General features: G+C 34.1%; 1 protein-coding gene across 1 annotated transcript in view; it reads right to left on the bottom strand.

Annotated features, from left to right (window-relative positions):
- Positions 1–22,484, bottom strand: part of Gnat3 (G protein subunit alpha transducin 3) — a 39,195-nt gene that overhangs the window by 1,771 nt on the left and 14,940 nt on the right. The window contains exons 3-7 of the mRNA XM_090332325.1: positions 21,562–21,703; positions 15,307–15,464; positions 10,215–10,343; positions 982–1,111; positions 646–799 (exon numbers count right to left, since the gene is read on the bottom strand). Coding sequence (XP_090188451.1) covers positions 646–799; positions 982–1,111; positions 10,215–10,343; positions 15,307–15,464; positions 21,562–21,703 — 713 coding nt within the window. The remainder of the gene's footprint in view (positions 1–645; positions 800–981; positions 1,112–10,214; positions 10,344–15,306; positions 15,465–21,561; positions 21,704–22,484) is intronic.

Below are 22,484 nucleotides of genomic sequence, written 5' to 3'. Positions count from 1 at the left end.
ACAAATATGTTTTTTATATAGTGTATCTATGCCAGGTTGTCAATATATCTGGGCTGTCACACTTATTTAAAGGGTTAAACTGAATTGTTGCTTATTGATAATGGACATCCAAATATTTACAGAAAGTTTACAGAAAGTAAAACAACCCTTTAATGGAACTTGGCCCTACTATACACTAATTAACAAGACTGACAGTGAAATTCTATAAATCCAGAAAAAGAAATGTGTCATTTTTCTTAAACTCATTCATTGTATCCATCTAATAAGCTTCAGATATCTAAGGACCACTGAGATCTTATATAGCATTCCAAGTTTTTGATACAATGTATAATAAAAACATCTACTTGGGATAAAGTCTACTTTTCCATTACAGTGTTTGTGATAATGCACTTTGCAGTGCTATTTACTGTATTATACAGAGAAGCAACTCTCATATTTAATCTTTTCCAATTCATACAGTGAGGATTACTTTAAAGTAGAATGGAGATGATCTAGTTGTAAGAAGAAGAATGTAATGTATGTAATGTAATCTGTTTGGAGTATATACACAACTCAAAGTGAACATATTCCTTATCCTCATAAATATTAACTCTTGGATCCAGATTCATGCCTTGAAACATCTTACTACTCATTGCAAAGTCTTACCGGTGTATTCTGGAAAGCAGATGCTGAGATGTACCTTGGTTACCTTTTCTTGGAAGAGATCTTTTTTATTAAGAAACAGGACAATGGAAGTGCTTGCAAAGTACTTGTGATTGCAGATACTGTTGAACAGATGAAGACTTTCATGCATTCGGTTCTGGTGGCATGAATGAAGAGAGTGTTTAGTAACATTGTGTGTGTGCGCCATGTGAGAGTTAAAACATTCTAAGCTGTGACCTAGACATGATATCTGTCTCAGGAAGGCCTTCAGTAAGGTGGGAAACATGCTAATTCTATCAGATAATATATACCATGGTCTGGTTTATCTTTCACACTTACCACTTCTTCATCTTCTACTAAGACCATGTCATAGGCACTGAGTGCTGCACAGAATATGATGCATGTCACCCCTTCAAAGCAGTGAATCCATTTCTTTCTCTCTGATCTCTGTCCACCTACATCAAACATTCTTCAAAAAGACATCAAATGAATGATAAATCTCCTAAGATTTACATAAAGGCTAATAGAAATAAAAAGTGAATGTGCCAATATATTTTAGATACATTCTTTTGGTTTTTGTTTGTTAAATCAATCATATTTGATGGCTTCAGAACTCAAGCAACAAAAGTTCATAAGTTCATCCCCCTCCTCTTTTTTTTATTAAAAGAAAGTAGTAGACAATATTCTGGACTCAGACAGTGACAAATGCTGGTGGGGATGTGGAGAATGTAAACTAGTAAAATCACTCTGAAAGGTAGTTTGGAGATTTCTCACAAAACTTCCCTACCACCCAATCTGGTCATCTACCTCTACCCTGAGTATCATAACCCATGATTTGGTAAGGACATTTGCTCAGCCATGTTTATCTCTGTACTATTCACAATAGCCAAGTGATGGAAACAATCCAGATGACCCACCACAGATGAATGAATACAAAACTGTGTTATGTATGCATATATAATATGTATACATATATATATAATGGAATTCTACATAGCCAACAGACAAGATAAAATAATGGCATGCACTGGGAAGTGGATGAAATTAGAGCAAATCATGTGAGATAAGTCAAGGCTAAAGAAACAAAAGGTGCATGGTATCCTTAATATGTGGATATTAGATTCTAACAGTACAATATTAGACCCAAACAGTACAATATTCGGGCACTCAAGGTCATTGACATAATGTCGGAGATATAAATATAATTACCTACACATAGAATCTGTGATGGGATATATAGTCTGTAGACATTATATAGATCAATATGTATCTATGACATATAAACTCTCAGCTAAATTTTAATTTTTTTCTTAAATTTATGTGCCAGTAATTGCATATAGAAATCCCATTCTTGAATACTTATTTGTTAAACTTGAAATCTGAAATATAATGTAAAAAAATCAATGTTAATAAAATCTTTAAAAAGTAGTAGGAAAAAATTTTCCACTTTTGATTTTGTCCAGCTGTAAATATCTAAAAGTTTTGAGTTTGATGAAATGACTTTTAGGAGATTTTGAGGAAAGCTCATTGGTATTAAAGGATATTATTGGAAAATTAAAGAAAACTTGAAGTGTCACCTCTTCTAATACCATGATTCTTGCCTGATCTATCATCCTATATTGATTTGTACATTCAGATTATTACTGTTTTGGTTCTACATACTACACACATTGATAGAGCTAACAGGACAATAAGAGATGATAATATTATATATACTACACTGTAAATATACAAGCAAACTTCAATACTCAGGAGGATTTAAGTAAGCCTAGGGGATCACTAAAACTTACAAGAAGTGTGTGACAAGTTGATGTTGGCTTATCTTTGTAAGTGAAAGTCACCATTGTAGTAAAAGTAATCAATAAGGTTTCTTTAGAGTTATTATTAATACCTCATTACCTTTTCCTAGATGCTACTAATCCTAAATACAATCTTAAATCATTCAGCTATTTCCAACTCTTCTCTCAAAATCAATATCTCTAGGTCCATTGTACAAGTGTACTCTTTTCTCTTTCTAGTGTTACAGACCCAGCATACATTCCCACAGCAGCTAGACTTGTATTTTAATGTTTTTAATTTAATGTTTCAATGAATCTTATAAATTCCTTTTATATTACTTTTCTCTTTCCTGGTAAACAAATGACAGTCTGGTGATGACATATAAGACTGCTATACAGTTCTGATTTCTCCCTACCTCACCAAGTTCATTTTCTTTCAATCTCTTTTCTTCAGGGAATTCTAAACACAAGGCTGTTCTTTTAGTTCTTACTGTAAATGTACTATCTTGAGGTCTAAAGAATTTTGCACAAAACATCTTCTTTTGTAGGGATACAAAAATTTCTTTCTTCCATATATGACTATTTCTTTGTTCACTTTCAAACCTAAGTATCAGCAGTACTCTACAAAGTTTTATTATAAAATTCTTTGGCTTAGATCTAGTAAACACTTTTCTGGCTTTTACCTAACCATGGTCTTCTCTTTGTGGATAGTTCAATAAATCCATTTCCTTTAGAGAGATCTTGGATTTGATAATTTTGACTTTGCTACGTCAATGCTGGTTAATAGTAAATTAAGACAGTTTACACATAATATTGGACATAATGATTAAGAGTTGAATAGTTACATTTAAATTGGTTAACATAAATGTATATTTTAAACTGCAGTTCCAGATTTGGAAACTAAAATGAAAAGGAATAGCAATTGAAACATATCTGATGTGAAACTTAGTTCACAAATTTAAGTTGAACCAATCAGTCAGCATTTTTAAGAAAGAAAGGCTGGAATGTGGATTATGGTAGAGTGCTTACCAAGCATGCATGAAGTTTTGGGGCTCGAATCTTCAGTACCACATGCACAGTAACAGGTAAACAAAAAGCTGTGGCTCAAGTGGTAGAATGATAGCCTTGAGCAAAAGAAGCTCAGGGACAGTGCCCAGGCCCTGATTTCAAGCCCCAGGATTGGTAAATAAAGAAACTAAAAGCAAGGATACAGGATGTATATTCAGGTATCATAATTTAGCAAAACAGTGTATTTTTCTTTGAAATCAATTTTTTTTCTTTTTGAGACTTTGCCAATTTTATGAGTAACTTTTAGTTTATTGAAATTGCCTTAACTGCATGATTATAGGTGAGAAGAAAGGAAATTATTCAGGTCATCACCTATCTTTCTTTTAAATTCTCATATTACTAATTACAATGGACTTAGTACTTTATGATTTCACTGTTTTCTAGGGCTATAAGTATTTTAAAGTAATTTTTAAGTAATTTAAACTTCACTATGAACTTATAAGGTGGATGCAATTGTTTTTCTTATTGCTTAGAGGAGCTCCTAAGCAACTCAGTCAATGCTTGTTTATTCAATCAACATTTTTTGAGATTGTTATGTTCTAGGCACACTGACTGGTTATATGAATGTCATAGTTACATTGTGTGCTATTGACTCCTGATATATAAATCTATTTACTTTAACTACAAAACTCAACCAGTAACAGTGCCTACAGTTAGCTCCACAATCTTCATCACTAGAATGAAATGATCTTTATGGAAAGTCTGTCCTTTCTTTTCAGGATATGCAGTTGTCAAAAAATAGACGGCAAATATAATTCTTTTTCTCCTGAGGAATTTTATTCCATTGCTTCAATGAAAATGGGATTGACCTTCTGGATTCCAGCTTAATTTTCTCCTGATAATAATTCTTTGTGATGTACTATGTTATCTCTCATCTCTTTTGCTGTCCCTTGGCTATCTCATATTGTTACAGTATTTTACCTTATTATCTGATATATATGTGTATATGTGCTTATTTGGTTATTTGAAATCAGATAGGGAAAGGCGGAAAACAAGATGAGGGGTGGGGGTGGGGAGGAGGGAAATGGGGACCAAGATATGAGAAAGGGTATCAATGTGAAGTAATGCACCTTATCTGGTGAATATAATGTAACCCTTCTATTAATTACTATAAAAATATATGAAAAAACAATTCTTTGTGCCACAATTGATGACACTAGTCTAACCACTTCCTGGGTAGAAACTGAGCCTTTGAAAAGCTAAGCTGTTTGTTTGACCGTTCATGATGAATAAGGCGTGAAGCTCATGAAGTATGACCCTTAGTCTCATTTTCTATCAACATATTTGTGGCATCCAATTAAAAATACCATAATGTACTTAGCTTTATTTCTGGGCCAAAGATGACTCAGTATTTACTCAGACTGATAAACTTGCCTCTGAAACTCCATCTTAGCATAACAGTTTATAATTCCCTCATTTATGGCTAACCTGATAAGCAATATTTTGCTTTGTACAGAGTGGCATAAGAGACAAAGGTCCAAGGAACACAGAACATTTTGCTCATGTCATTTGTTATTAGCAAATGAGATGAAGGGCCAGATATTTGTTTTCCTGTTGATGCTTCAAGACATCATGTTATCTCTAAGAAAAGTGAGATGGGAAAGCTAAATGAAGGAATTTATTTTTTCATATATATATTATGGAATTTATGTATTTTAATTATTTTTCATATAAATACTGAAATTGGAAAGATATTATACGTGTACATATGTTGATATAGTTATATGTATGTGAATTGGGGTATTCATGTATGTATGTATCTATCTATCTATCTATCTATCTATCTATCTATCTATCTATCTATTTCCATTTCTATATACGTTTCCAATTTGAATTTAGGCCTCCTTTATGTATATTACTACAATCTATTAAAAATATTCATACTTCAAAAGTGGAGTGTTTACTTCTATATATGTTTGTAGAAGAAGTCTTATAAAATCATGTTACAATTATGTGAATAACCAAATTAAAATCTGAAGAGGATCTATATTTGCTGCCTGACTCTTTATAGCGATCAAATATAAAGGCAAATCAGAATATAGGACATCCTTAAATATAGTCACCTAAAATAAGTCTCTGAGATTGTTGAATGGAACTCACAGAACTTGTTTTGCTTTCTTTTAGTTACTTTTTTGTTCTACTTAGTTACTTGTGGGGGTGGGGTGAGGGTGGAGAAGGACAGAAAATTGAACTTATCTTTGTTATATAAAGTAATGAATTATTGATTTTGAAATCAAAAGATTAGTTTTCAGAGACAGAATATGACATGACTAAAGAAAAAATAGGCCAGGATTTTAAGTAATGGCTGAATATTGATTATGGGATAAATTGCTCATGATATTAATACAGGACGAGCTATTTATCATAGGACCTTTTATTAAACAGATGACTAGATAGTGTGTATAGTACTATAAGCAGTTGGAAAGCTGTTGAGATTTTATGGCTATTTGAGAGCAAATTTTTTACATTTTATACTAGAAGAGATTATATATGAAAAGACATATTTAGTCTGTCCTTTATACTTGCTGCATAATTATTGCTTAATCCAAGATAGATAAAGTCAACAGGAAATCTTGCAGCTGCCTTTCTATCAAATATCTTTGATTATCCTATGTGTGACTATCTGGAAAAACCACTATTTCTAAAATTGCTATTATATGATTGACCATATTAAAATGAAGAGTTAATATGAATAGGGATTTTCTTCATGCTGATTTATATTATAAGATTTATTCAAGGGCCAGGACTTTGGCCTAGTGGTTAAAGTGCTTGTCTAGCATGCACGTAAGACCCGGGTTCGATTCCTTGGTACCACATACATAGAAAAAAGCCAGAAGTTGTGCTGAGGCTCAAGTGGTAGAGCTCTAACCTTGAGAAAATCCAAGGACAGTGCTCAGGCCCTGAGCTCAAGCCCAGGACTGCCAAAAAAAAAAGATTTATTCAAGATGTTAAGCTACATCAGAGCTGGAATAAATTATTAAGATGAGTACCAAAGAGAAGACTAACTGGTAGACCTGAGTCACTTCTACATAGCCTAGTTGAAGTCCCTAAAACCATTCTCAGTTATACCAAAACTGGAAAATAGATACTTATAGAAACCAATACCAACAGAGGTTTATCTAAATCCCTTAAAGACTTACGATTTTTAAAATGAATCATGAAGATTTATAATCAAAAAGGATATAGTGTCTTCAAATCTCCACAATTGTTAACACTGTTTTACCCTTACTTTATATTTATCTTCTTTATACTGAACATCTGCATGTATACATGCATAATTAAATAGCCACTAGGTAAAATTCACTGAGCTAGTCTGATTATTATGTAACATAATTCATGAAATTATTAAAATAATTCTTTTCATTCATAAGATATCTTTACAACATTCATTTGTGTTTAGAAAAAGGCTGGCTAGGTATATCCAGTAGTTATTTCTCAAGTTACATGTTATTCTCTTTCAGATATTTTTATTATAATAATGCCTGTTTAGGGGCTGGGAGTTTGGCCTAGTGGTAGAGTGCTTGCCTAGCATGCATGAAGACCTGGGTTCGATTCCTCGGTACCACATACATAGAAAAAAGCCAGAAATGGTGCTGAGGCTCAAGTGGTAGAGCTCTCTAACCTTGAGAAAGTCCAAGGACAGTGCTCAGGCCCTGAGCTCAAGCTCGTGACTGGCAAAAAAAAAAAATAATGCCTGTTTATCCTAGGTTTAGTCATGTTTGATATTGCCAAAATAATATATCTTATGAATGAAAAAAGTTGGAAGCTCTTTGTTGTAATAGGTGCTGACTTTTGTTTCTTGGCTTCTAAATATCTTAAAGTACTTTCATTTCTGTCTTTTAATATGGAACATAAGGAAAAAGTCACTTTGACAAATCCTTATAAATTTTTGAATTATTTGTTATGAGGAATTGTTCTATAGCAAAAGAAAGGCTTCTATTTTCATTGCATTTTCCACTTACATAGTACTTTAAACATTTCTAAAAATAGTTTATCATTTTGGCAGGTGGAGCTATGCTTTGATAAGAACTCTATAATTTGTTTTATCAGTTTGACAGTTGGAGTTTTGTGTTGATACAAATCCTAAGGTAATTTTCATTCAATTAAATGATACACTACATTGGCAGAGAGGACTTTTCACTTTGGCATTCTTATTTAAAATTCTAGTATTCTGCAATTTAATATGTAAAATAAGTATCAAGTTTTAAATAGTCAAAGGATGATTTGTACTATATGAATACAAATCAATGCTAATGTGATATATTTTATCATCTGGAAAACTGTTGAAATGAAGCTTGTTATATATATATATTTTTTTTTTTTTTGCCAATCCTGGGGCTTGAACTCAGGGTCTGAGCACTGTGCTTGAGCTTTTTCAAGGCTAGAGCTCTACCACTTGAACCACTGCACTATTTCTGGCTTTTTCTTTGTACTGAGTAATTGAACTCGGATATTCATCAGCACCTAAAGGAAAGATGATTCAACTGTGAGAATTTACTAGATGATTAATATGACCCAGTTGTTGAGACTAAACTTTAAAAACAGTTTGCAATGTCTATATTCATTCCTTAAGAACAAATACTTTAAATATGTGTATTTTATGTTGAATGCTGTTATTTTAGCTTCTCTTCCCCTTCTCACTGATAGCAATAGCAAATGACCAACAATCTTAGAAGAAACATTTGCTCTACTGGAAAACCATGACTTCTCCCCAAATGATCTTCTAACCAACCAGTTTTCCATAACGTAAAAAATGTGGTTTGGGAGACAGAAGGATGTACACATTGACCCTAAGCCTATCTGTGCCATGCAAAAACATGGCAAATCTTCCAACTCATTTTCACCTGCATTTCTTCTATCTTTACCTTACATAGTGTAGTTATACACATCTTATCATGCTCCATGAAGTGTAGAACACATAGTGCTAGATATAGTTATTTACTCAGCAAACTTTGATTACACAAGTGTTTTCCTCTTTGTAACTGCTGAGTAGGGCCTTAAGAGACATGTCTCCTGACCTCTCAGATTCAGCATATGTGTGGAAGAAACAAAAACAAGAGGAAGTGAATAAAATAACAAACAATCTCATATACCAGGGTATTGCATGTATAAATGATGACATGGACATGGTTCTGGCCAGCATAGACAGTTGTTATTCCCAACTTTGCATTTAGTGCTATAACATTATTAAGTTGAACTTGTCACTGGTGAAGTATATACACACCATGAAAATCATCAAGAGCTACGAGCTGACTGGCCCCCGTATTTGTCCTCTCACTCCATTTCCCCAGAAAGCCTGTTCAACATTTGTCATTGCACTGTTGCCTGGTAACAGTGACAGAGACATGCAGGGTTGTTAAACAGTATATAAGACTCGGAGAAGAGATAACTGATTCGAGATCTCCATGAAAGGAAGGAGACAGTCTTGACCAGGAATTTGGCCTAGTGGTAGAGTGCTTGCCTGGTATGCACGAATGCCCGGGTTATTTCCTTAGTGCCACATACAAAGGAAAAAAGCCAGAAATGGTGCTGTGGCTCAAGTGATAGAGCTCTAGCCTTGAGAAAGCCCAAGCCCAGTACCCAGGCCCTGAGTTCAAGGCCCAGGACTGGCAAAAAAAAAAGAAAGAGAGAAAGAAAGAAAAGAAAGAAAGAAAGAAAGAAAGAAAGAAAGAAAGAAAGAAAGAAAGAAAGAGAGAGAGAGACTCAGTCTTTGGGAGGGAGGGCATTTTAGGCACAAAAGACAGAAGATAGTAATGCCTGAGCTGATATCTCCCCTCTCTCTATGATAACCTGAGCAAAGTTTAACAGTCTGAAGTGTTGACTTTCATATTCCTTGAAGATAATCCTGTCTATATATTTAGATGTTACAGCTAACCAGTTTCCATAAACATTTCAAAAGCTTTTATTCCAATTAAAAGTTGTGATAAAAATCACTATTCATTCACTTGGCTTCATGAATGGCTATAAGTGATTTATATCAGCTTTTCTCCAATTTTTCATTGGCCGCATGAAGGATTATATCAATTATATTTTTATTTATTCTTTCATTCCTAAAACATACAAATCTGATCATGTATTATTATTTTAATATCCCACCTCAGAATTGGGATATAACTGTAAGTAAATTTTTTAACGTCTCATAAAGAAGGTGAAAGGTGTTATATATCCAGCAATACATTTCATCACTATATTGCGAATTTCTATTTCTTGATTTAGTCAGAGAGATGTTTGCAGTACAATTTCTAGGAAAGGTTTGATAATGCAATAGCTATAAAATAATGGTTGGTTTTCACATCCAAAACATATTTACAAAATATATTTTGTTATTGTAGTAAATAAAATAATGTTCAAAAAATTCTCTTTAAGTATTTGCAGTTTAAGCTAAAGAGACAGATTTAGTAGGAATATTTCTAGCCAATGTGAGGGAAGGGGCAATGGAAATAGGAGCCCTGTCACTTGTGGCTTTAAATGTTATTTAAATATATTTCTTTTTTGGGGAAAAAAACTAAAAGGCAATTGAGGAAGAGAGAATCTCCCTTCCATCTGGTCATGACAGAATTGTTATAGCCTGGGAGAAAGGATGAAACTCAGAATGAGACTCGACAAGGAGAGGGGTGTGAACAGCAGGAATGAAAGAGCTTTGAGAGTCAGCAAGTCCAAATTCACTTCACCTGACCCTGAAGCTGAACTGTGCTGTCCAACTTTTAGAGGTGTGTTTATTCATACCTGAAGTTCAGATCTTTGAAGGAGAACTGAGTTTCAATGATTCCTGTTGTTTTCACTCGAGAATGTAGAACATCTTGCTCATTTGGCACATACTCACCAGCTGTTATTCTATCCAAATCATTAAGGTAGCTAGTAAAAATAATGAAAGCAGTAATGGAATATTAGCACATATTAATACGCTTCACGTCACTGTAGAAGACATGCCAGGAAACACTATAAGCGAGTTTTTAGTTTGGAGACGTTTATAAATAATAAACTTCAGTGTGTTGCTTAGCTGATTAGAAGGTGTGATGATACAGGGCTGCGGGTCTTGAATGTGACACAGCAAACACCAGGGTCCTTTGTTTAAGCAAGCCAACTCCTCACTGTTCAGCCTGTACTTCATGAAGCATATGTGATAATTCTGCCAGAATGAAGATGGGAAGATGGAAGAAAAGTTCTTATTTATGGTTTTTAAAATATATTTGTATATTTTTGACTGCCTCATAATGCTTGTGATGGAGTAAACTTGCTTTAAAATTCTGTGGTTTTGGGCCCTTTATTTTGTGCTTTTATTTTTATTTTAGTACTAAGTGAGGACCAAATTCTGGTTCTCAGGCTTGCTAGGCTGGTATTCAGCCACTTGAATGATGCCTCCAGCACCTCTTTGGTTTTAATGAATTTTCAGATAGGAGTTTGAATGTCTTTTAGTCTGGCCTGAATTTTGATTTTCCTCCTTAGGCATCTTACTTAGATTATCGTTGTGCGCCATGATACTTTGCCTATAGGCACTCAGGATTTTTCAAGTGATTGATGTTTGTATCATTATTTGAAGGTTGTTTGTTATTTTTGCATGAGATATATCTAGGTTAGAATTCATCTTTTTACAGTAATTGCCTGAATGAAATCCCAAAGGCTTAGTAAAAGAAGTATATGAGCCTGTCATTCAAGTCCATTTCAAACTAACTCATGAAATTGCTGACTTCCTAGATGTGGTTCAATACTTTTGGAGACAGAGAGCTGAATTTGTATTCATCCCTAATCTCCACTCCTTTCATTTTCCCTAGTGCCATGGATGCTCTTAATCCTTACTGGGAGACATTCTTAAAGTCCCTATTCTTATTAAATTCAATACTAACTCTTTTCTCCTCACGGTATCCAGGTAGGGGTGATGATGAATAGGTTTGATTAGGCCCTGTAGAGTATATAGGCATTAGGATTAAAAGAAGGAAACTACTCAAAGATTTTTCATCCCCTGAAACAAGGCTATATATTGAAAATAAGTGTTTTATTGCTTTTCTTTGTGTGTGTGTGTGTGTGTGTGTTTTTCAGATGTTCAGCACTAAGGAGATTAGGAATATGGCTGTGTCTGTGAAAATTTTGTATATAAGTAAATATAATGCAATGATGCTTTTACTTGATGTTGATGGTAGTAGAGTTTGAATTTAAGATTTTTTGTTTACCTTACCCAGTAAGTGCTATATAATTTGATTCATTCCTCAAGCTCTCACTGTAATATTTTATAACATATTTTATAAAATATTTTATTTTACTACTCATATCAAGATTGTAGTTAGGGCTTAAAGAAAGGGAAAATTAACAATTCATTTCATTCAGATAGAATTTGAGAGGCAGAGGTCCACTGAATATTACAAATTGTTTTGAAGTTGGGTTTATTTAGAGGTAAAGATTAGACAAATTGTTTTGTCAATGTATATGGAAATGTAACAACGAAATGCTTCACTGGATAACTAATATGAGCTAACAAAAGTGAGTAATAATTCAATATATAAATATATTGACTATATGATGTTAGCTTTTACCAGTGTTTAAAACTTATTCTCTATTTGTATAAGTAAAATTGTGTGAATGTCCTATTGATTCCTATTGATTCTCATTGTGTGATAGTTTATTACTGGGTAGTCATTTCAAGCTGGGTAAACCTTAAATAAACATCTACCCAAACAGAAATTTATTCTAATGATAGTTAAATCATCATTTGCTGAATATATATTTAGTGCCTTTATATTTGCATATATAAATGATTTTAGACAAAGTAAGGGCATTAGCAGACTGACAAATTTGCATTTAAAATGTGTCTTTTTATAAGCAAATATGGAATTTGTGTGTGCAAGTTTGTATTTAAAGTATAGATCAAACAGGTCCTTAGTATATTTGGCCCAAATCCCTAAGAAATATTTGATTCTTCTTTCATCATGGAAAACTCACATCTTGTTTTTCTGATAAAGACCATGTCAATTCCTCAAGCATGAAGGATTGTATAGCACATTAGATGGCCCCAATCACAAAATGAAATCTTAACTGAACTGCCTTCCTTACTTATCATTATCATGTTTCTCTTTCTTTGGAGGGAGTAATGAGAATGTCATATTGAAAGCCTTTAGCTTTCTTTACTCTAATTACGTTCTTTTCTTCCATAATCTCAACAAAGGGAATCTCTAGATTTGTGATCTAATATCTTATTTACACACACACACACCCACACACACCCACACACACACACACACACACAAACTGCTAGCAAAATTGATCTATTTAGAGCATATGAATTAAATATGAAGCATAGTAATCTGATTTTATATTAAAGTTTACAATGAGAATCAAATTCAGTATTTGTAATTTTGGAAGAAAGAAATGGCTATTTATTCTTTAATTTATTTTTAGCAACATTTTGTTTCACTTTTCCTTAAAAAACTTTTAAAAAGAATACTTTTTAAAAAAGAATACTTCACATTTCTAGTTTTCAGCTGATATATGAAGTATTTTTGAAATATAGGGAGAAAGTACTTTTCCTGTTTTCCCTTCTGTATATTTTAATTTGTGACGTCAAAAATTATTACAAGCCAGAAGTGTGGCTTAGGCTAACTTGCCTAGCATGCACAAAATTCTGGTTTTGATTCCTTGGTACCACATACACAGAAAAAGCTGAAGTGATACTGTGGCTCAAGTGGCAGAGCACTAGCCTTGAGCAAAAAGAGTTCAAAGAGGCCTTGAGTACAGGACCCATGACTGGCAAAAAAAAAAAAAAAAAAAAAAAAAACAACCAATATGGGCAACAATCATAAAAACAATGCAAATCAATAGAGTTTAATCATCTAACTTGAAGAAAACATAAATGTTCTTAATTAAAATGTTAACTGGGAAGAAAGACATATTTTAAGTATTTAAACAAAATAATCACTTTGGGCCGGGAGTTTTGCTTAGCGGTAGAGTGCTTGCCTAGCGTGCATGAAGACCCGGGTTTGATTCCTAGGTACCACATACATAGAAAAAAGCCAGAAGTGGTCCTGAGTCTCAAGTAATAGAGTTCTTCTCTTGACAAAGCCAAGAACAGGCCCTGAGCTCAAGCCCAGGACTGGCAAAAAAAAAAAAAATATATATATATATATATATAAAATAATAGTCACTTTACAAAGTATAATAAAATATAATTTCATTCACTCAGGTATGTGAGTCTCATATAAGTTGTCAATAAGTATTTTACGACTGAAGCACTAATGATTTGGTAATCACAGTAAGTGTCACTCTAATTACAAGTATATTTCTTTCAGTATACTAGATAAAATGATTTCAAAGGGAAATAATGATTAATCAATGTCCTGTGCTCACAATTAAATATATCAAGCATAGTTCACCATCCCTGTGTATTGAAGCCATATTTTGGCTATTCTCCACAGTGGCCTCAAACACATTTTGGTTTCCTTTACCAAGGAGTAAAAATGCAAGTAATGTTTTACTACACTGCAGAGACATTTTCCATTAAAGCCAGGAAGACACTGAGACACTAAGAAAAGTACTTACCAAGTTTATGTAATATCCAAAGGAGCATTATCCTTCAAAGCAATGTGTACTCAGAAATTTGGAACCTAAGATAATGATTCATGAGAGACTGTTGTCCACAATAGAAGTTATAGAGTTGTTTCTTTTTTCACCACGATCACTTTGTCTACCATAATTAAATCTGATATTTTTCTTTCACTTTTATGTTAATTTAGTATTGTTTTCTGAATGATGTGCTGTGTTCTGTTTAAGTGTGTTCTGTTTAAGGTCCCTCAAAAGGAATACTGAATGCATTTTATTCATCTTCTATACATAGAGAGAAATGCAGTCTATAATTAGACAATCTGTGCACACATCCTTAAAGACACATATAATGGTTGGATAGGTTAAGGATTACCTGTTAAAAGGAAATTATGACATTAATAGAAAAAGTATGCCTAGTGCTGGTGGCTCTCACCTGTAATCCTATCTATTCTGGAAGTTGAGATCTGAGGATTGCAGTTCAAAGCCAGTCTGAGCAGGAAAGTCCATAAAATTCTTATCTTTAATAAACTACTGCATAAAGCTGTAAGTGAAGCTCAAGTGGCTTCTTCAGCAAAAGAAGCTCAAGAACAGTGCCCAAGCCCAGAGTTCAAGCACCAGGCCCCCACGTTAATTTATAGGTAGTATCAGAATCTTCTAAATACTTTTGGCTAATGGATGTTTACTAGATAATATTAGCTATAAAAATTCTGCAATTGTCCTTGAGACACCAGATGAATTTTATAATATACAAATGTTTAGGAAATCAGTAGTTATTTGCTTCTAGAATTTTGTACTTTATTTATCAACTTAGTATGCTAAAGAATGCATTACTTCAGGAACAATTCCCAGGTCCAGAATTCAAGCCCCCAAATCGATCAAAACAAAACAAAACAAACAAAAAAAGAATATGTCATTAATGCTTTTATCGTGGAAGATAATTTCTATATCAGTGTGGATGATATTGATTAAAATAGCCCCAAACATCATTGCACATCTATTTGTACTCTGTGTTAAGCCATATGGATAATCATTAACTCCTTTCATTAAGAAAAAAAATTGATAAGCTTTTTTCTTACTTTCAAGACAAGTTACATAATTTCACCATACATTTTTCCACATTCCATTTGTCACTTTGTCTCTTTTTATTTCTCTGTAAGTGCATCTTAATTTTCTATAATTAAAATGGAAAGCAATTTACTTTCCTAACAGGTTTAAAATATACAGTAAGCCGAATGATAAAATTGTAAAAAAATCTCTACTGAAATTCCTGTGCAAAGGATTTACTTACTAGGCTGCAGAGTCATTTAGCTGATATTCTGATGCTCGTTCAAAGCAGGCCTGGATTCCTGGATCTTTCCACAGTCGTTTTATGACCTCAGCCAGCTGTGGTGTCATGTCACCATCTTCCAGTGTACTTGCAATGGCATAAAGGTTTTGTTGGTCTTCCTAAGATAATGTTTTGGTGAGAACAGAAATAATAATTTCAATACAATACTTTAGTTAGACATTTTTAAATTAAAAACCTTGCCCATTTTGCTTATACTTCCATTTGCGCAAGTTTCCAAAATATATTAAAATGAACACGGTTAAAGTTCCATGGAGAACATCACTAATGGTGTGGAAAAGTTCTTCAAAGAAGCGAAGAGTAGGTAGGCATCTGTGGCTCTCACCTCTAATCCTAGCTACCCCACGAATCTGAGATCTGAGGATTGAAGTTTGATGTCAGCCCAGGCAGGAAAGTCAGTGAAATTCTTATCTCCAAGAACTTACTAAAAGGAGGCTGGATGTGGCACTGCAGCTCAAGGAGTAGAGCACTAGCCTTGAACAAAGAAGAGCTCGAGAACAATGCCTAGCCCCAAGTTCAAGTTCCAGAAGAAAAGGAAAATATATTAGGATATTTTTTCCCATATATTTTTTATTGTAATTAATAGAAGGGTTACATTACATTTGCCAGGTGGAAGGTGCATTACTTCACATACATTGATACCCTTTCTCATGTCTTGGTCCCCATTTCCCTGCTCCCCATCTCCACCCTCATTTCGTTTTCCCCCCTTTCCTATCCAATTTCAAATAACCAAATATGCATATAGGCAATATATCAGATAACAAGATGAAATACTGTAACAATATGAGATAACCAAGGGACATCAAAAGAGATGAGAGATAACATAGTACATTAAGGACAACAATCACTCATTATATGGCTTTTGTTTCTATATCCTAGAGGTCCTTTCATTTAGTGTCATCCTGTATGGCTTTATGTATCTAGGTTTTATTCTATTAAAAATCTCTGCTAAAGGAGACCAAGATTTCTACTGATTATGGCAAATGAGGGAAACCATTGAGCCTATGTTTCTTTGAGTCTGGCTTACTTCACTTAATATGATTTTTTCTAAGTCTTTCCATTTCCTTACAAATGGGGAGATGTCATTCTTTCTGACAGCAGCATAGAATTCCATTGTGTATAAATACCATATCTTGTTGATCCACTCATCAACTGAGGGATATCTGGGTTGGTTCCATATCTTTGCTATGGTAAATAGTGCTGCAATGAACATTGTTGTGCTAGTGGATTTAGTATGCCCTTATTTCTGGATGGTTGGGTAAATGCCAAGTAGTTGAATTGCTGGGTCATAGGGGAGCTCTATGTTTAGTCTTTTGAGGAATCGCCATACTCCTTTCCATAGTGATTGGACGAGTTTGCACTCCCACTAACAGTGTAGTAGTGATCCCTCCTGTCCACATCCCCTCCAGCATCCGTTGTTATTAGTTTTCTTGATCCTGGCCATTCTAACTGGAATGAGGTGAAATCTTAGAGTTGTTTTGATTTGCATTTCTTTTATGACCAGATATGTTGAGCATTTCTTTATGTGTCTATAGGCCATTCTTATTTCTTCTTCAGAGAAGACTCTCTTTAAGTCTTTGGTCCATCTTTTGATGGGATGGTTGTTTCTTTGGAGATTAGTTTTGGAGTGATTCAATTTTTGGAGCTGCTGATATATTTTAGATATGAGGCCTTTGTCCATTGGTTGTATGTTTAGTGAAGATCTTCTCCCATTCTGTAGGCTTCCTAATTAATTTACTAGCTATGCCCTTTACCACACAAAAGCTCTGCAGTTCAATGCAGTTTTAATGTGTAAGATGGAAAATGATTGCAAAAAGGATAACAATACTGTAGGCTCAGAGGTCAAAATACTGAGAAATAAGTAATGAAACTAATCTAAAACAGTATTTTCATTTTTTTACAGTTTTCTCATAGCCATGATTTTTATTTTTTATTGTTAGGTAAGAGGGGTCAGTTACATTTGCCAGACAGACAGTACATCACTTCTCACACAGTGACATCCACTCTCATGTTTTTGTCCTTATTTCCCACTCCCATGATTTTTTTTTTTAGGAAACAAAAAGTCCTGGTAAGAAAAACAGTGAAAGAGCAAACTATATTCACCTTATAATATTACATTTAAAATATATCATATAGCCTGGCACAGTGGCCTATAAAGTACAAGAATAAGGCATTGATGTTGACTGTTTAAGAAAGAAAAAGAAAAGAAAAGCAAGAATTACATAAAATTCTTCTAGAATAATCTTTTGAATCAAAAAGTGAGAAAAAGAGAAGTTTACTGAGAAAATAAACTATCCACACAATTTATAGTAATGTTTTATTTGCTTGAGCTAACAATCAAAACTTTCATGACAGAAGTATGTGAGTTTCAAAGTAATAAATTAACTGTGACAATACCTTAGGTAAACGGAGGATTTGGACTCAACTCGTGATCGTCAGATGTCAAAGATTATATTCCATCTGCCTAATAATCCTTCCAGTGGATATTAGCACAACAATTTAAAAGCATGCAATAACTCACATAATCCTTATAACAGCCAAGAGATAGACATTATAATTTCTCCCTTAACATGTAAGGGATCCAAACCTCCCTTAAGTTAATTTGCTAAGTCAATAAATATAATAAGATTCAGAGGAAGAGTCAACTCAAATACATTTTGTGTGATGTCAAGGTTTTCAGAATGAAGTATATTCTGTGAAAATCTGCTGCTGTTTTAGTAAGATTCAATTATTAGATAAAATTGACACTTGGTTTACGCAATCATCTTATCTGGTTTCTCTCTGTTTCAAAAAAAATAGGATCACCATTCTGTTGCTAAATAATGAAAAATTGTGGTTAAACCTATTTTTTTTGGCAATCAAATTTCAGTGTTGAAAGCAGAAATGATCAGATGAACATTGCCTACTGACTCAATGTCTCAAATCAAGACTTGACTCTACTTTCTTTCATCAACACAGGATAAAATTTTAAAATCTTTGTTTGTGTTCGCTAGATGTGAGAAAGAAATGCAAATCTGGTGAAATATGATCTAGTCACTTTTGCAGGCAGGGACCTATTTGGCTCCTTCCACTGTGAGAGTGCCTTTTAGGACAAAAGACGCAAAGGAACAGCTGCTCACGCAGCTTTCTCCGGTAGGGAGTTAGCTACAAGTCTTCTCAGAACCTTAAAATATCAAACTACCATGTACTTTCCTTTATTCTAATATATGCCATTTTAAATCAAAACACGCTATATTTGTACAGGTTATCATAACAGGAGTTGAAATGTTTCAAGAATGATAAAGCTCTCTCCTTGAACATCCCTTCAATATGCTCTTTGATCAGGCTGTTCCCTATCTCTTCAAGTTAAAGATTCTTTAAAATGACTGTCTAAATAGTTTATAGAGGTTTTTCTTTCTAGGCTGTACAGTATAATAAAGGAGTATTCGATTATAATATATGGATATCAGAATTCCAATCCCAAAACTAGACAGACAGACAGACAGACAGACAGACAGACAGACAGACAGACAGATAGATAGAAAGATAGATAGATATAGATATATCAGAATCTTCTATTGTAGACCTGAAAAAAAGTTTTTTTTTAAGGAAAATATAGTTTCCACTTCACTCAAATTAGCAGTTAAGAATTCCAATCAAGACATGAGAATGAGGGTCTTTGTCCCAGCACATGCACATTTCCCTAAAACTTTCAATGTTCTAGTGTTCTATCAGAGATGGCAACTGTCCCCACAGAGGAAGCTTTTCTTTCTTTTTCTTTTTTGTCAGTGGTGGGTTTGGTCTCTGGGCCTGGACATTGTCCCTAAGCTCTTTGGCTCAAGGTTACCCAAACCCTTTGAGCCACAGCTCCACTTCCTGTTTTCTGGAGGTTACTTGCAGATAAGACTCTGACAGTCTTCAGTGCCCAGGATGGCTTTGAACCATGATTCTCATATCTCAGCCTCCTGAGTAGCTAGAATTACAGGTGTGAGCCACCACAACCAGTTAGGAAGTGTTCTTTAGTTAAAGGTATTGGAGTATATGTACTTCAGTGCTAAATCCTCCAATCAAGCTCACAGTAATCTCTGGTGATAGAGTTATTATTTCTTTTTTTGAAGATTGGCCTATCAATACTATTTGAATTTTTACATAATATAGAACACCAAACCATGCCCAGATTCATGGTATATATTACTAAACATACATTGGTATGTATTATTAAACTTGGATCGTAGTTATCATCCTCACTACACAATGATTTGAGATTGGGAGGCTCAAGTTTTGAGGTTTGCCTAGGCAAGGGGGTCACAAGACATATTCTTGACCAATAGCTGGGCTCAGTGATGCCTGCCTGACATCCCAAGATAGTCAGGAGGCTAAAATAGGGAGGATGGAAGTTCTTTGCCAACCCAGATATTAAATTCATTGGGACTCCATCCCAACAGAAGGAGCTGCACATATGTCTGGGTGGAAAGTAAGACTGTATCTCAAAAATAGCCAATGTATAAAAGTGCTGGAGACCCAAGTCCAGCACCCACCCAGCAAGCACCAGCCTTGAGTTATTATGTATAATGTATGTATGTATTTGTGTATGTGTATATATGTATATGTGTGTATGCATGTATACAGAGCACTGGTCTTGATTCTGTGCCTCCATATTCCTCTGATTTTCCTGTTGCTATTCCATTCAGTCCTCTGAAGTTTCAATTCCTATCACATAATTAAAAATTCAGGAGTTTCCTTTATTTAAACATTTTTCCCGAAGTTCTATTCTCCAAAATATTGTCCTTCTCAGTCTAAGCACTTAACTATTCTATTCTACCTTTGTTCTCCATATGAATCATAAAATCATAGGGCATCATGTAGCAGTGTGCAAATACTACCTAGGTTAGTTCTCCAAACAAAATAGTTCTTTCAGGCTTCAAATGCACATTTGTAGTTGCTCATGTATGTAACTATCTCACAGAACTTACAGACTCGCACACACACACACAGATACACACACAGACACAGACACAGACACACACACACACACACACACACACACACACACACTCACACATGTCCTAGCATTTCTATCTTTAAATAAGGATATACAGAGCTCCACATTCAACTGTTCTACCAACTGAGATAGAAGATGCTTTGTCATGATTTTTCCAACCTCAGAATTTTCTTGGGCCAGGAATTTGGCCTAGAGATAGTGTGCTTGCCTAGCATTCATGAATCTCTGGGTTTGATTCCATGGCACCATATACACAGAAAAGGCCAGAAGTGGTGTTGTTACTCAAGTGATCAAGTGCCAGCCCTGAGACAGCTCAAGGACAATAACCAGGCTCTGATTTCAAGCTCTGCAAATGGTAAGAGTGTTTGCCTACCATACACAAAGACCAGGGTTCATTTCCTCCATACCACAAGCATAGAAAAAGCCAGAAGTGGTACTGTGGCTCAAGTTGTAGAGCTCTAGCCTTGAGAAAGCCGAAGGATAGCATTCAGGCTCTGACTTCAAGCTCCAGGACTGGCAAAAAAAAAAGAGTTTTCTTCTCTAAGCACAAATATGATTCTCATTATGCATCAGTATTTACTGTTTCCCAACAATTATTTTTACGTTTGCTTTCTCCTTTTAATAATCCATCTACTTTAATGAGAAAAGCACTAACATTTGTCTATAAAGAAACTAAAACAGAGAGATTAAGTAACTTGTCCAAACAGTAACTAACACAGTTCGTTAAACTTCCTATCAGATTTTCTTTGTGACAGTATGTAATTCATTTTTCCTTGAGCTAGAGTCTTGCCATATAATTTAGCTGGCCTCAAATAAGCACTCCCCTGTTGCAGTCTTTGTAATTTTCAGTGAATATTAATAATTATGCTGCTACTATTAAACATCTTTTAAATTTTTCATAAAATATTAGAGTTGAATATTTTTAAAGTAGAGATATTGCAGATTGGATTTTATTCAATAAACACTTTTGACATTTGCAATCATAAGCAATATTTCTCTGTATTAAAGCATTCAGTTTGATCCAAGGAAAATATTTAATACTCTTGCTATGTGTATTAAGGAATGATGTTTCTTTAAAAGCATTAGGAAATTTTATGCTGAATAAGGCCTATGTTTGAAAGATTGTTATTTCATATTCTTTTGGATAAAGATTAAAATACAAATACTAATTTCTCAAGTCACATCGTATGCCTTCTAATTATTATTTGCATACTTACTGGACTTCTGGGATTCACATAATCAATTCCAAGGGTAGACATGGCTTTCACAATGGCTAGAATGGATTGCAAAGTGTTGCTGTAAACTACTGCTTTGAACTCCATGCATTCTTGCTTACTGTAACCATTCTTATGAATGATCCTGAAAGTTAACAACAAAATGCTTTAAAGAGTTGAGCAATTATAATAAATTATAATATGAGCATACATTAGCAATAAATTACTTGAATAAATTTAGTGGATAGGGCTTTTGAAAATAAAGTGTATATATACATATATGTTAAGTATCAACACTGCTATATCATTGAATTTTTTATTATTATTGTCCTTTCATAATATATTTTTTCTCTGGAATATCCAGGGCAAATATAAAGCAGGTTTATATTTAGGATTTGTTCCAAATCAACACCCTTTGGGAATGGATAAATTTCTCAAAAATTTTACTTAGAATACTACACTTTTTTCAAGAAATATCTTTCTAGATTTCCAGGACATAGGTAAATACTAATGTCTTAAACCTGATGTGTTTATAATGTGCTTCCTAAAGGAAGTAAAATCACTTATTAAAACACTCATGTATTCTCCTATCACTTAAGGCACACTGGAAAATAGGAGTGCCGGCTTTCTATTTCCAGCACTAAAACAAAGGCATTTTTTTAAATGCAGGTAATTGCTCTCTGTTAAGTCCCCTGTCATTTCTCTATGTGTGTACGTGCCCTTGAATTCTCAGAGCTGAAGTGCCTAGACATACTATTTGGCTGAACTCTCCTTTTCCTTCCACTCATTCAGCCAGAAGTCAATGTTTTAACAGTTGACAGTACCTTAAAATACAGTTGCCTATTAAAAGCTGAAATCTTTCCTAGGGCTAAGTATGTAATTTTTCCCTCTCAATTGAATAATTAATTTTTATTCCTTTCTGAGCT

The sequence above is a fragment of the Megascapheus bottae genome, chromosome 5 (assembly GCF_031878675.1).
Source record: "Megascapheus bottae isolate mThoBot1 chromosome 5, mThoBot2.hap1, whole genome shotgun sequence".
Taxonomy (NCBI): Eukaryota; Metazoa; Chordata; class Mammalia; order Rodentia; family Geomyidae; genus Megascapheus; species Megascapheus bottae.
The sequence above is the reverse complement of the archived record's forward strand: the minus strand, read 5'-3'. Positions and strand labels throughout refer to the sequence as shown.